The sequence below is a fragment of the Vombatus ursinus genome, unplaced genomic scaffold (assembly GCF_900497805.2).
Source record: "Vombatus ursinus unplaced genomic scaffold, bare-nosed wombat genome assembly UNPS02014959.1, whole genome shotgun sequence".
In the NCBI taxonomy this organism is placed as follows: domain Eukaryota; kingdom Metazoa; phylum Chordata; class Mammalia; order Diprotodontia; family Vombatidae; genus Vombatus; species Vombatus ursinus.
Genome location: NW_020954737.1, coordinates 5,889,673 through 5,905,249, shown reverse-complemented (window position 1 = coordinate 5,905,249; position 15,577 = coordinate 5,889,673). Strand labels below are relative to the sequence as shown.

The window sequence follows — 15,577 nt, the reverse complement described above, 5'->3', positions numbered from 1 at the left end:
GAGAGAGAGAGAGAACGAGAGAGAGAACGAGAGAACATGGCTCCAGAATCCAAATCCATCATTCTGTTGGAGCTGAAGGGCTGGGGAGGGGCGTCTGGGAATGACACTAAAGAAGAGTAAAGAAGGACAAAGGTAGACAGGAGAGACGTGAAGGCATCCTAGGTTACATGGGGAGAGAGGAAAGGGGTAGGGGAGGGAGGGAGAGAGATGGAGGGGGGAGGGAGAGAGAGATAAGGAAGGGGAGAGACGGAGAGCGGGAGAGATGGAAAGGGGGAGGGGAAGGGATAGGGAAGAAGAGAGAGGGAGGGGGAAGGAATTGGGGAAAGAGTTGGAGAGAGACAAGAGAAGGGATAGAGAGGGAGAGAGATAGAAAGGAGGAGAGGGTGATGGAAGAGAAAGGGGTAAAGGGAGAGGGAGAAAAAGACACAAAACATACACACACCCTTCAGCTCTGCTTCCGGGACTCCCCCACTTACCAGTTTACTTTTGACCAATTTTTCTATTGCACTGACAAGGTCCGCAGCAGTGGGTACATCAGCAGAGCCCTGCCGGGCTGCTAGCAAAGAGGAGGACTGCAAGACAGTGGGTGGCAAAGGAAAAGCAAATTAGCAAGGAACAAGGAAGAGCAATTAGGCAGGAAGGAGCAGGGCTGCACTTTGGAAAGGAAAGGGACGGGGAGGGGGGGGGGGAAGAGCAAGCCACAGAAAGACCACACAGCACAGCATGGAGATAGGTCACTGCCCAATTCATAGGTCAGGGGAGCACCAGAGCGGCTTCCTCAGTCAACCAGCAACAGCAAAAGCCAGGATTGGAGTCTCCCGTCAATCCCCCACATAATGTTCCCGCAGGCACAATGGGAGGTGGGTTCTTGAGGTAGCCTGGGGATAACGGAGGGCTGTTCACACTGCCTGTCACTAGGGGCAGAACTTCTTCAGAGGGCAATGAGCCACGTGACTGCAGGGAGGAAAGAGCAGCGGTGACGTTGTCCCCTGTGCCTCAGCAGCCTGGGATTCTGGGGATGTGTCCACCTGATATCACTGACACAGGGCAGTGAAAAGATCACCAACTCTGAAGTCAGAGGATCTGGGTTCAAATCCCACTTTTGATACTTACTCCCCATGTGACATCTGACAGATCGTTTAATAACCCTTGGCCTCAGTTTCCTGCTTTGTAAAATGAGGGAGCTGGGATTGATGGCCACTGAAGTCTCTTCCAGGCCTAGATCTATGATCTGGCCTGAGCTACGGGTGGACTCCACTAGGCATCCGGAGGTAGACACTGGCTGAATCTCTCAGTAGGAGCAAACACCTGCTAGACGCTATCTCCCTCCCCCTCTCCATCTTTCTTCCCAGTATCCCTCCATAAAGGGAGATGGGTAAAGTTCCTATGTTCTCATTGGCTTCCAGACAGAAAAGAAATGAAGTGGATCGCACTAGCTTCTTCTATGGAAGGCATAATACCTCGCAGAGTGGCCCAGACTTACTGCAACTCAGTTGAGGGACCCTCTCCTCTTCTAAATAGTTCAAATAAAGTGGGCTTTTTGGCTATAAGGATAGGGACTGGACCTGGGAGTGAACTGGTGTGGGGAACTCCCAGATGAGGAAAGTCTCTCTACTAGTTCAGGGCAGCACCTGTTCTGAAACATACTCTTACAGTGTTCCTAAGAGCTCAGTTTTAAGTGACTTGCCCGGCATTGCTCGGCCAGTAAGTAAATAAGAGGCAGGATGCAAACACAGGTCCTTCTGGTTCTAAGGCCAGCTCTGTACACCATGCCAGGCTGCCCTTCATGAATACACCCTGTAGATTGAGATTTAAGGAGGACGTGGCTACACAATTCTATCCCTCAATATCCAGAACTGGGCTTCTTTAGGTAAGAAAGCACAAGATGTGTCCCCGGGACAGGGAAATGTCGGCCTGGCTACATCTGAGGGCTCACACAGGGGCAGGACAGGGAATGAGCTTGGAAATGTGGGCTGAAATCAGACTGTGGACAGCCTTGAAAGCCACATTCAGAAGCTGGAGTCAGTAAAATTTTCTCTTCAGGAGACTAACACAGGCAAAGCAGCATTTTTTTGTTCTTTAGCAAAATTAATCTAGTAGTAGGGTTCCAAATGGAGGGGAAGGGAAGGCAGAGAAGAGACAGGAAGAGATTATAGTAGTCTAAGTGAGAGGTGACATGAGGCTGATCTAGGGAGGTAGCAGCAAGAGAGAGAAAAGGAGAGATTTGAAGGGAAAAAAAACCAGTGTTAAGAAGGAAAAAAAAACACAAAAACCAGCAACCCAGACTTGGTGACTGATTAGGTCTGTGGGAGGGAAGGTAAGGGTGGGGGAGGGAACAGAAAAGGGAAGCATCCGGGAGAATTCTGAGGTCATCTTTGCAGCAGGATCCAGCAACATGAATAGCACCTAGGGCTTGCCTGGAGAGAAGCACCTTGCAAAGTGTTCTGCGCACAAACACAGTCCTAAAGTGAGCTGGGACTTTACACAAACAGAAATCAATTATCATCTGGCAGAAGTGGGGTCTGCCTTCCCAGCTCCCAAGTTTCATTTGTCCCCAGCTGACTTATCTGTCAGACTTTGGGGATCTACATTCTTTATTTTTATTTTCGAAAGCACTAAACTAGGCCCTTTACCTCATCCCCAATAAATCTCTGTAGCACTCAGTTTTGAGGCAGGTGGGGGTGGGAAGAGGGCTAAGGTGGCATCTAATAATTAAGTTTGAGCTTTGAGAAGAAAGTCTGATTTTTAACAGCAGTGCATCATATACCTATGTCAGACATCTCCCAAAGCCCACAGGGGGAATAAAGAAAGGTAGACAGTTGTTGGGGGTGGAGTGAGGAATGTGACTGTGGCACGTGGGCTGAGCTCATGACCACCTCATTCCTCAACTACAGGAAAGGGTAGCACAAGGCCATTGCTATGCTTAAAAAAATAAAACCAAATGCTGGGTAATTATAGCCAAGTTTGGTCCCAGGGAAGAGTTGAGAAAATGTACCTTCATCCTCTTTTTTGCTGAGGTGGGGAAACTGAGTGTGGAATATTACAGATACTATTGGACAGAGCTGATGTGTTGGCTGGTTTTGCTGAAACGTTTTTATTTTCCTCTTTTATTCTTTGTTTTTGAAGGATGGTGGGGGAGGAGGGAGAGATGTATTTGGAAATGAAGGTGACTTAAAAACAAAAGAGATCAATAAAATATCTTTAAAAATAAAAAAAATAAACACATGCAAAAGAAATCTGCTGTATCTGGTTATTATGCCAGTAGTCTGGAGAAACTCACTATTCCTTGGGGACTGCTGCTGTCACTGAGGGAGAACATATGCTTTTTCTCTTATTTCTATTTATTTTTGAGAAGAAGAGAGAGAATTAACCCTGTGTGTGTATGTGTCGTATTTTCAAGTTTATTTAGGAACCATCCTGAGGGCCACACCACCTAAAACTACTCAACTTTCCATCGTTTTGTTTTTTCAAAAATGAAATATAGAAACCAACAATGTCAGTAGGCCCTAAAACAGGTACCTGTGGAGGCCTGGATCCCATGCTACCCTCTTACAGAGAGGCTGCACAATTTTTTTCATTGGTATTGAAGGGAAGGATAGAGTTTCAGTTCCTGGTCAAATATTACCTAGAAACAAAACATCCTTTCCTCCCAAACAAGCCATGTTGCAGGGAATTGGAAGGGGAGAGTTTAGGCCAATGAACTTTAGCTCTCTTATGCAAACTGGTAGCTGATTTCAGAGAGATGTCTGGGGTGGAAGATAATGGGACATTAATGCTGATACCATCTATCACTGTTTACAGAACACTTTACAAGGACTAGTCTATGGAAAGGTCAGAGCAAAGTAAGTCAAGTCAGTTCCAGTTCAAGGCCTAGAGCAAAAAGAGAAATATTTTTGACTGAGGGTAGGGGGAAATCATGAGTATCACCTAGCCTTTTTGGTCTTGTCCCCTTATCACATACATTTTGTCCTCGCAATCTTGGAAAATAATTCCTTAGGAAACTGTGCTGAGTAGAAAAATACTTGTGTTTTCCCTATAAGATGGGCTCCACTGCTTAGAACAAAGGTGAATGGGGGGGGGCTTCTATCTTGAGCAGTAGAAAATGACACAGGTAGGCTTAAATGACAAGCAGAAAGAATCAAAGCAAGGGTGGGAGTACCATGAGAACTCAACAGTCATTTGTTGATAAACCTAAGTTGGCCTCACTTGAATTAGGTCACAATCAATGAATGTCCATCAATCAAATTGTGGGTTTTGGTCCTCCCAAGATGTGATAACCCCAGTTAGGGTAGGTAGTCACTAAGTAATCATGAAGGTAGGATGTGTGGGGCGAAAGGAGAACCAAGAACAATGGCAGAGCAAGCAAACAAAATTGTCTTTAGTGAAACAATGAAATGAAAGTAAAAAACAAAAACAAAAACAAAAACTGAAATCACAATGTCCCATTCCAGGGAGTCCTAGGACCCAGTGCTTCTCTCCCAAAGGTCAGGGCTCTGGAAGCCTGCTTATGATACTGAGACACAAAAAATCAATGAGGCAACAGCAACATGAAACTACTCAGTAGAAGAAGTAGCGATAAGAAAAACAAGCCATGTTACCCACAGGCTAAGTGTTAATACCTGGACTTCCAGTCACCCCAAGTCTCAGCATTTGTTAATGACTAAATCACTCAATGCAAGGTAGCCACCTCTAAGAGGAGCCCAAAAGGTAGATGTTGACCTATCTGCTATCACTGAGTCTTTACCACCTGAATGGGTCTATTAATTACGCAAAGTGAAGATCCTTGGGGAGAGGGGGAATTCTTCTTTAAAATATTTCAATTTTTCATCCTGGACCAACATTACTGCCCTAATGTACCCTTGGGTTAATACTAGAAGGATCAAGTATGTTAACTGATAGAAAAATTAAAAATTAATAATTTTACTATTTACAATTTACAGTAATTTATAATTCACTATAATTTCTCCTACCTGTGCAAACCTACTTGAAATACAAGTAATTAAAAGTAGATATTATCATTTTATTTTGAAATTAAAATTTTGATTATATAATCTCTGTTTTATTGCCTTGTGGATTTAAAAAAAAATGCACTACATCAATTAATACAGTTTGGTCCTTTGAGGTATTCTTAAATTCTAGTCCTTGTGTTAATTACCCTCTTCATCCTCCACTGCCTCCTTTTCCACCCAAGCAAGGCTTCAAGGGCTTGATTTGGGTATAGAGTGATGGCATTTGTCCCAAGTGGGGTTTTTTGTTATTATAATTTGGGTTTATTTTCATCATTTAAAGATTAATGAGTTACCCCATGGTGTGGATATTGCACTTCACCAATATGGATAGTAACCCCCTAGGTCTTAGTCAGATAATCTTTGGGAACCACTGTGGCTGAAAAACTCGAAAAAAAAAAAACTGAAACCATTTGATGGCCAGTCTTCTAGGGAGGAAAATTTAGGTAATAAATAGACCTTCATGGAATGAAATCTACATCAAGGCCTTGCAGGGCCATGTGTATCCCAACCTGGCTTCTCTAGAGCAGTGGTGTCAAATTCAAATAGAAACAGGGCCACCAAACCATATATAAGAGTCCTTGTGGGCTGCATATTGACTTAGAAAACCATACATGTTTATATATTTCTTTTTTTATTAGTATATCAACACATTGAATATATTATATTGGATATATTATAATATATCCAACACATTGGATATATTATATTTTATTATTATATTTTAATCTGTTTTGGGCCACACTCAGGAATGTTGTAGGTCACATTCAGGTCTCATGTTTGACACCTCTGCTCCAGAGAGCTCCTTTTAATTTCAGTTGCTGTTGCTGACAAATCCAGAAGCATCACCCTTTGATTAGTGGAAAAAGATGATAAAATCTTATCTGAAGAATCTACACCATGGGATATCAAGTCAGCACTCTCCTATTGGGTTAGCCAAGAGAGAACCAAGTCTACAATCCAATACAGGTATAACCTGGAACCTATCATGGGCAGGACCTAAAATGGTCTCAGTTTACACCTGAAGAGGGATGAAGGTGGGAAAAAGATGCTACAAGCAAACATCACAAAAGAGACCAAAGACCTGCTCCATCATGCATGGAGGTGGTCAAGAGAACCTACCATTTCATCCTGCGTGGGGTCATTGTCAAAGATTTTCATTGGAGGAGGAAGTGGTGTGTGGGATTCTTCGTCTGGCTCATCCTCACCCCAACCTTTCTTGCTCTTCTACAACCAAGAAAGCGCCATTAATCATAGAATCATAGCATCATGAATCTAGAGCTTAGCACAGAGCCTGCTGCATAGTAAGTGCTTAACAAATGTTCTGTCTTTCTCTCTAGAGGTGGAAGGGGCCATAAAGGCCACCTAGTACCACTCCTCCCTCCTTGTTTTTACCAATTAGGAAGTTGAGACTTAGGGAAGTTAAATGACTTCCCCAATATCACATAGATGTTTAAGTGTTAGGAACAGGACTTGAACCCATGTTTTCTGACTCCACAACTCTTAGTTTTTCTACTGTACCATGATGCCTACAACCTTATGTGAACACAGTATCCTTGGTTTGATAGTTTTTAAAATAAATACTACAGGACCAGGTTGAAAATTGAGGCACCACCTTCATTTATCCCACTTCTCCTCCTCTCCAAAAAGGTGATTATGAATTCCTTGTGGTATGGTAAATATAATCATTTGTTACAGCCTTAATCTAGATGATTGGGGGTTGTTTAGATGAAGTCCAGATGAGAAGTAAGGCACCAGATTAAATGTTGGCTTTCTCTTCTAGTTCAAAGACTCTGTTCAATTTCAGTCCTAGAAAGTCTCTGTCTGATCAGTCATTCAGGTATGAGTCAATACATGATTCCCTGTTTTAGTGAATACTGAGCATAATGATTATGACTGATAGGCTTAGAAAAAGCCGAAAGAATGATTTACTTAACCCAAAGGAGAAAGTTGTAGAGGAGGTGTTGGAACTGGCCAAGCACTTTAAAAACCCATGAAAAGATATGGTAGAGGGGGCATGAAGGCCCAACTAAGAAGGACCCAAAATCACACCTCCTCCCACTTCCCCATCAGTGGGCCACTTTCCACTAGAGGACCCTAGGACCCACAGGGTAAGTACCTCATCAGCACTGTCCCCCTGTGGGGTGGTTTCATCGCCAGTCTTGGGAGATCCCAGATCGAAACTTTTCCGACCATCTCGTACTTTCTTTTGCTTTTTGATGTTGCTCTCAGCTTTGCCACTGTTGAGCCTGCGCACGGGACTGGTCAACCATTTCTTGAGGGTGTTGGTGGAACGTTTGGGACCTGGAGAGCTCTGGATGGAGTTTAAGGAAGACTGAGGTTGGAGATTGGCCACAGACTCTGACTTGCCTCCATTTTCACCTGAAGAGACTGAGTAAGCATCTGCAGAGAGACAGAGAAGGGATAAAAGATACAAACAAGGGTCAAGCAGGCCAGCAGACCCAGTTATGATCCCTAGAGCAAACCAAGCACATTCTCAGGATGCCTGGCTACCAAGCAGGGTCCGTCTAGGGGCTTAGACCACAGCTGCTCTCTCCCACTCTAAGAAGACACAAACAGGACCAGTATATGTTGTGGTGTAGTGAAAAGAACAAAGGTTCTGGAGTTTGAATTCCATCAGGGGACCTTGTAATCATGTGAAAATCAGTCATTTAATATGGGAAAATCATTTGGCTTCTCTAGACCTCAGTTTTCTCATTTGAAAAATAAGGCGTTTGTACTATATGGCATCCAAAGATCCTTCTAGCTCTAAATACACAGTCCTATGACTTCTATCCTTCTCTTCTCACTCTCCCTGCCCCAACTCCTGATTTACTGATTTACCGTCTTCAAGGAAGAGCCTTACATTGTATCACAGTGCACTGGTCTTCAACCACCTCTAGACCAAGAATGACTAAATTATATTTTAGATCTAAGCAAATTATTGTACTCAACTCTCTACTCGATGTATTGATGGAAGGGAGTGGTATCACAGAGAACTCAAATCATTTCTGTTTTCTTAGGCATATATCACATGATTTAACAACTTCTCTTTCTAAGGATGCCAAGTCTTAGCTGATATTAAAATGAGATCTTATTGCTTGAGCTCACACCAACAGAGCATGGAAGTGATCCAGAACCATGCTGGGAGGCAAAGCAAAGCCATTTGGAGATTAAATATTGGTTATGGATAATTCACAGGGAGATAGTTCAGAGTGGATTGTAAAGTAAATGAGTTTTGTTCCAACAGAACTTGAGAACACACATTCTGTTCTCCAAAGACCCTTGAGACAGTGGAGTGCCTCATAACTCTATGGAAATTCTATTATCCCTATGGACCAGCATTAGGATATCCTTAAATTATCATACTCTTATCCCCAAAAAGCATACCCCTCTTTCCTACAAGACTCCAGGCAAGTTATTCAACCTCTAAGGGCTCTAAGCAACTCTGGAAAACTAAGTTGCAAAGAAATTGTTGACCTGCAACTGGTGGAGGCCATTACCTAACCTGGGAGTTCCCTATACCAATGAAATCACAAGTCCAGTCCTTAATGGCTATACTTTTACTATTTGTTGTTGTTATTTAGTCATTTTTCAATTGTGTCCAGCTCTCCATGACTCCATTTGTGGTTTTCTTGGCAAGGATATTGGAATGGTTTGCCATTTTCTTCTCCAGTTCGCTTTACAGATAAGGAAACTGAGGCAAACAGGATTAAGTGACTTGCCCAGGGTCACATAGCTGGTTAAATGTCTGAGGCTAGATTTGATCTCAGATCTTCCAGATTCCAGGCCTGGCACTCTATCCACTGTTCCACCTAGCTTAGAGAATTGTTGTGAGGAAAGCACTTTGTAAATCTGAAAGTATGAAATAGATGGGAGCTGTACAGGATCATAAATTTAGAGCTGGAGGGGACGCTAGTGGCAGAGAGTTCAGCTCCTTCATTTTACAAATTAGGGAATAGAAGCACAGTGAGGTTAAGGGACTTAACCTGAGGACTTGTTTCTATGTTCTCCACTTGAGTATAGGCATTGCCATGGGTAAACACTTTGGGTGACCCTGCTTTAGTCTCTCTGATATTACTGCAACTTTTGTCGGAACTATCTATCAACATTTAAAGAGATAATATAAATGCTTTAAAGTGATTTCATCCCCTCCCCACTCCCTACCTCTTTCTGCTCCCCTCCAAGGCAAAGAGGCCTTGCTCACTCTAGGTACCATAGTATACTTGTAAACATCAGTAGATTAGGCTTAAATCTTGATGCTATGAGTCACCACATCTCTCTGGGAGTGAATTTCCTCATCTACAAAATAAAGGAGTTAGACTAGATGGTCTTTAAGTGGCTAGCCTATGGTCACACAGCCAGTAAGTGTCTTAGGCAGGATTTGAACTCAGGTCTTCCTGGACCCAAGTTCAACATTTTCTAGCCACTGTGCCACCTAAATCCTGGCCCAGATAACTCCAGCGTCAACATGAAAGTGCCACAGGATCATTGGTTTAGAACTAACAGGGCCCTTAGCGTTAGAGGTCATATGGTCTAATCCCCTCATTTTCAAAACGGGAAAAGTGAGGCCCAGACAAGTGAAATGACTTTTCCAAGGTGACACAGCATATTGTAAAGGTCCTTTACCTCCAAATCCAGCACTCCTTTCACTGTTCTACATTGCGTTATCACATCCTGAAACGATGACAAATATTTGGTTCATCCACGAACCAAATTGGCAGCAAGCACTTTGTTATTTCAAAAAGTCAGTGATCAGGTATTATCCATGTTTTTGAGGAGGATCAACCTTTGAACACTGGCATTAAGAGGCCTAGAGTTAAGCCCTCAAACTTCCTTTCTCAGGTGTCTAGGATGAGCAAAAGGACGCTCTACAGAGGAAAACCAACACGGAAGAACGAATTGTCTTTGTTGGTGAGTGTCTCTTTAAGGGAAGAGCTAAGGTCTTATTTTGGAAAATTCCTTCCTGGCTTTGGGGTGTGTGTGTGTGTGTGTGTGTGTGTGTGTGTGTGTGTGTGTGTGTGTGTGTGTGTGTGTGTGTGTGTGTGTGTGTGTGTGTGTGTGTATACATACATTATTTTCTGGGTGTTTGTTGTGGGGAGAACTCCTGCTGTACATAGGGCCAACGGATAAACATCTCCACAGGGCCAGTTGTAGGAACCAGAGATTCTCTGCTATCTCCCTACTGATAATCTGCAGACACTTTCCATTCACCGACCTCCTGGACTACCACGTGTCTACCTGAAATCTCAGCCTTAAAAACTCAGCTTTATCAGCACACACAGTTTTAGCAAAACCCAAGGTCTCGGCATTGTTAACTTTACCCTATGTTGATAAGCACTACCGAGGATGTGCTGTCCAAGTTCTCTGTTCCATGGTACATCATAGCCTGGCCGCAAGATACAAGTCTTTCATACATTCCTTGATTGTGGCCCCACCTCCACCCTGCCCCCAGCCTTTTTCTTTCTCCTTTGCCCTATTTATTTCCACTGAGAATTTCTATGCAAAATTAATAGTATAAACTTCAAGAGGGTCTCACTTCTATCCTTGCAAATTTGGACACCTCAAATGTTAAGTTCTCCTTTATGTACCACGGAGAGCCTGCCTCTGTCACTTTCTATTTGTGTGACTTTGGACATGTCACTTCACTTCTTAGACCTTTCCTTATCTGTAAAACGAGGGGTTCAGCCAGATGGACTCTAAAGTATCTTCTGACTCAAAATCAGTGGTCCTAGGATACAATTCAAGCTTGACCGCATACCAGAGAGCCTAAGATTTGGAAGATACCTACTAAGGTTTAGTTTAGGAGAGTGTCCAAGCTACTCCAGACATAGAGTATGCTCAAAACCCTCCAGAGGCTCACTCCTTTTAAGACAAACATCATACAGGATGAAACAAACTAATTCAACGGTTTCTAACATAAATTTTTTGGCCAGATAGTCAAGGTCAAGATCTTCTATGATCTGGCTCTAATCTATATATTTTCATTCTTAATAACGATGAGTCACAGTACTCACCTTTTCACATGCTATGTTTCAACCAAGCTAGATTAGTTATTCCCAAATCGCATCCAACTTTTTATTACTCTTGGGCATTAACACAGACTCTCCCTGTGCTCGGGGTACATTCCCTCCTATAACTCCACCTGGTAAAATCCCTCTTTTTCCTTCAAGGCCATCTTAGCAGCTGCAGCTTCCATAAAGCCTCGCCTGATTTTTCATCTCACCACCCCCACATTTCCTTCCTCCCTCCGTCTCCTTTCCTTCCTTCCATCCTTCTTTCCTTACTTCCTTCTTTCCTTCCTTCCCTTCTCTTTCCTTCCTTCCCTTCTCTTTCCTTCCTCCCTCTCCTCCTTTCCTTCCTCCCTCCTCCTTTCTTTCCTTTCTCCCTACCTTCCTTCTTTCTTCCATTCCTTCCCTCCTTCCCTTTCCTCCTCCCTCACTTCCCTTCTCTTTCCTCTTTCCCCCTTCCTCCCTCCCTCCTTTCTTTCCCTTCCCTCCCATCTTCCCCCTCCTCCTTTCCGTCCTTCCCAATTCCCTTCCCTTCCCTTCCTTCCTCTCCTTATCTCACTCAGGCTGGAAGTGAGCATCCACTCAAGGTTTCAAACTCAGTGCAAACTGGTAAAGAAACTTTAGCCTGCTCCATTTTTCTAACCTGGGTCAATCTACCCCTTCTTAAGCGGCCCTGTACCCCACCTCTTCCAATTCCTGAGATCATCATCTTAGTGCCCGATGGAATACAGATACCCACTTGGCCTCAGCCCTACTACAGCTTTGGAACTCCTGAATTCAAGTGATTAGCCAGCCTCAACCTCCTCCAGTAACAAGGATTACAGGTGTGAATCCCTATAGGAGCCACTATATTTCTTGTAACATCCTGGTTGGCTTCCCCCTTTGTACGTCCTGCCTTTCCTCTTACTGATTATATGTCTCATCCAGCATGGGATAGTCCTCGCTCCCAAGGAGCTTATAGCATTGTTCTCCATCTTTATGTCTTTCACATGGTCAATGTAGAATAATTGACTTGTTAAATGGAATTGCACAGCAGGCACTTAAAATGTTCCTATTGGTGAATGTTCTTTGGGATGGAATTGGAAGGACTTTGTACGTGGGGCAAATAATTCTTTGTACTTTTTTTCTGCACTTGTACTTCATTTCCTATCCCTGAACCCAAGTTTTAAAGGGACTTTAGAGATCATCTAGTCTAACCTACTTCCCACTAGGGAAATTGTTGTTGTTAAGTCATTTTCAGTTGAGTGTCCAACTCTTCGTGACCCCCATCTGGGGTTTTCTTGGCAAAGATACTGGAGTGGTTTACCATTTCCTTCTCTAGTTCATTTTGCAGTTGAGGAAACTGAGGCAGAGTTAAGTGACTTGCCCAGTGTCACACAGCTGTCCGTGTTCTGAGGTCAAATTTGAACTCGGGACTTTCTGACTCTAGGCCCCCTGCTCTATTTACTGTTCTGTCTGGCTGCCTCCCCAATTTGGAAGAGAGGCACCCAAATCATGTGATATCAGTCAGTCAACAAGCATTTAAGTGCTTACTATGTTCCAGGCCCTTGAATAAGTGCTAGTGATACAAATAAAGACGAAAACCTCCCTCATTCTAATGAAGGAAACAGTATGTTAATAACTAGGTACATATGTACATAACTAGGTACATACAGAGGAAATGGAAGAAAGTCAAAAAGAGGGAGGCATTAGTAGCTGGGAGAAAAGGGAAAGTCCTTCCATAGAAGGTGAGCTTTGAGCTGATGTTTGAAGGAAGCCAGAGACCAAGGGGTAGAGTGGAGGGAGCAGAGCGACGGCCTTTTTGGAGTACTTCCTGACACTGTGAAGGGAGGAGGGCAGAGGAGGAGGAAAGCACTCAGAAGTAAAAAAAAAAAAAAAAAAAAAAAAAAAGCAAAAAAATGAAGAGTTACAATTCACCAGAGACCTATGCTAGATTACAATGTTTCACAAACTGCTGTCATTAAATACACAAGATTTAATTAATGTACCTCGTAAACACTAATTACCAAACTATAATTCCTAAACAGCCCATGAGATACATACATAACCATAGAAGTTAGAGACAAAGGGACATTTATAGAATAAAATATCATAAATAATTCACTCTATGTAAAATTTTGGAATATTACTTAAGAATAAGAATAGCTAACATTTAGAGAGTGCTTTAAAATTGACAAAGCACACTCTCTCTATAAAACCGCATTTTCTAAGGAGACTCCAAAGCTAAGTGAGGAGCAAAAACTGAAAGTGAGTGCTCAGAAATTTAGAATTCCAAAAAAAATGCCTTAAAGTTTCTGGGTAGAGAATCTAATCTTGTCCATTAAAGATCTTGGATATTGGACACATCATCATCCAACATATTGTGACATTGTGCATTCATTATGTATTTAATTCTTTAATGTACACTTATTAATATAGATTAACAATATAAGGAAACTGATCTGTAGACTACAAAAGTCACAATAAAAATAAGATAAATAACAATGAGTTGAGGTCCTTTCTAGCTCTAAATTTAGGTTCCTATGAGTCTAAGCAAGGAAATAGTAAGGGGGAAAAAAAGGCCATATTGCTAGTTCCTGCGAGTTCAAGTAATTAGTATTGAGTTAGCTATTTATGGGCCTAACACATTTAAAGTGCTTAATCAATATCCCATCTCTAAGAATTCACAAATATAACCAGTGATCCTTGAAAGATGATGGAGAATGGGAGGAATGAGAGATGGAGGGGAGATGAGAGGGGGAGGAGTAGAGAGGAGAGTGGAGCACAGAGGGGAGGGGAGGAGAGAAAGAGAGAAGAGGAGAGACAAGAGAGGAGAGGAGAGAAAAGCTGACAGTGAGCTTGACTTCATTTCCTGGAAAAATTGTAGGCCATATTATGAAATAGATGTTTTATGAACCTCTAGAAAGGGATGTGGCAATCACTAAGAGCCGCCATGGTTTCATCAAGAGCAATTCGTTCCGGAATAACTTAATTTCCTTTATGGATAGAATTATTAAATGAGTAGATCAGAGGAGTTCTATAGATAGAATTTACCTAGATTTCAGTAAGCAATTGACAAAGTCTCTCATTGTTCTTCATGTGAATAAGAAAGAGAGGTGTAAGCTAAAAAAGAGTGTCATTGGATGGATTTAGAACTACTTCAAAAACTGGTCCCAAAGGGTATTCATAATGGTTCAATGCAGGGAAGTCTTTCACGTAGAGGGTAGTGCCTGATGTATCAGTCCTACTTCCTGTTCCATTCAACATTTTCATCACTACTTGGATGGAGGAATAGGTCATATGCTTATTGAGTTTTCTGATGACAGAGATCATCGAGGGATAGCTGACCTATTATATGACAGACTCCAAAAATAAACCCAAAATAGAACCCAAAAGGATTCTAATCTGTTAGAATGATGGAATGAAATAAGTAAAAATGACCTATCGGACCGCACCTCAAAAAATCAACTTCAGAAGTACAAGATTTTTAGGTGGAAAAGCTCCTAGGCTTTGGGTGGATGGACAAGTTCAACGAGAGGCACTAATGTGTGATATAGAAACCAAAAAGGCAGGAGTGACCTTGGGTCATACAGAGAAATGTAACATCTCAGCACGGGAGACGTTAGCGTTGGTCAGTTCTGCCTTTGCCAGACCACTCTTAGAGTCTCAGGTCCAGTTCTGAGGGCTACATCTGAGGAAGGGTATTGCCAAGCTAGAGCCCATCCAGAGGAGGGTGATCAAGATGGCAAGGGGTGACAGGATCATTGACTTAGCTCTCAAAGGGACCTCAGACACCGTCAAACCCAACCTTTTCATTTTAGATATGAGGAAACAGAGGACAGCAAGGGCAAGCAACTTACCCAAGGTCACAAATGGTCAGTGATCAGAAAGAATCAGAATCTAAGTTCCCTGACACTCAATCCAAGGGTCTTTTTTCTGTTGCTACTTTCAAGATGGGGCCACAAAAGAATCAGCTGAAGGAAAGAGGGGTGGCTAGTGGGAAGAAAAGATAGATGTGTGTACATGTATGTGAGAGAGACAGAGAGATTGACACAGAGAGACAGAGATAAAGATAGAGACGACACAGAGAGAGACACCTGTCTTCCACGTATTTGAAGCACCGTCATGTGGGAGAGAAATTAGACTAGCTTCATAAAGCACAACTAATAAAAATGGATGAAAAGCTGTAGAGAGAGTGTCTTGAATTTTGTTTTTTCTTTCAAACAACAACCAACAATCTAATAATTAGAGCTGTCCAGAAGTAGAGTGGGTTGTTTTTGATGTCTAAAACTGAACACATTCTCTTCCTTTCCAATCAATCCCTCCTCTCTTCCTAACTTTCTTATTACTGTTCAGGAGATCACCACCCTGCCGGTCATCTAGGCTGGAAATCTGGGCATCATCCTTGACGTTTTACTCTCTCTTACCCCTCATAACCAATGTGTAATCAAGGTCCTCTCAAGTCTCTCTTCCTAACTTCTCTCATTCAAACCCCTTCTCCTCTGATGTCACCACCACCACGGTGCAGGCCTTCACCCCCCTGCACCAGGGGTACTGTAATAGTCTGATGCTTGGACTCCT

General features: G+C 42.7%; 1 protein-coding gene across 5 annotated transcripts in view; it reads right to left on the bottom strand.

Annotated features, from left to right (window-relative positions):
- KALRN (kalirin RhoGEF kinase) overlaps nucleotides 1–15,577 on the bottom strand; it is a 966,578-nt gene that overhangs the window by 118,230 nt on the left and 832,771 nt on the right. For 2 of the 5 annotated variants that reach the window (XM_027845154.1, XM_027845155.1), the window contains exons 2-4: nucleotides 7,126–7,409; nucleotides 6,129–6,233; nucleotides 477–572 (exon numbers count right to left, since the gene is read on the bottom strand). In XM_027845154.1, the coding sequence (XP_027700955.1) occupies nucleotides 477–572; nucleotides 6,129–6,233; nucleotides 7,126–7,409 (485 nt within the window). The remainder of the gene's footprint in view (nucleotides 1–476; nucleotides 573–6,128; nucleotides 6,234–7,125; nucleotides 7,410–15,577) is intronic. The other 3 variants (XM_027845153.1, XM_027845156.1, XM_027845157.1) reach the window with 2 other exon arrangements.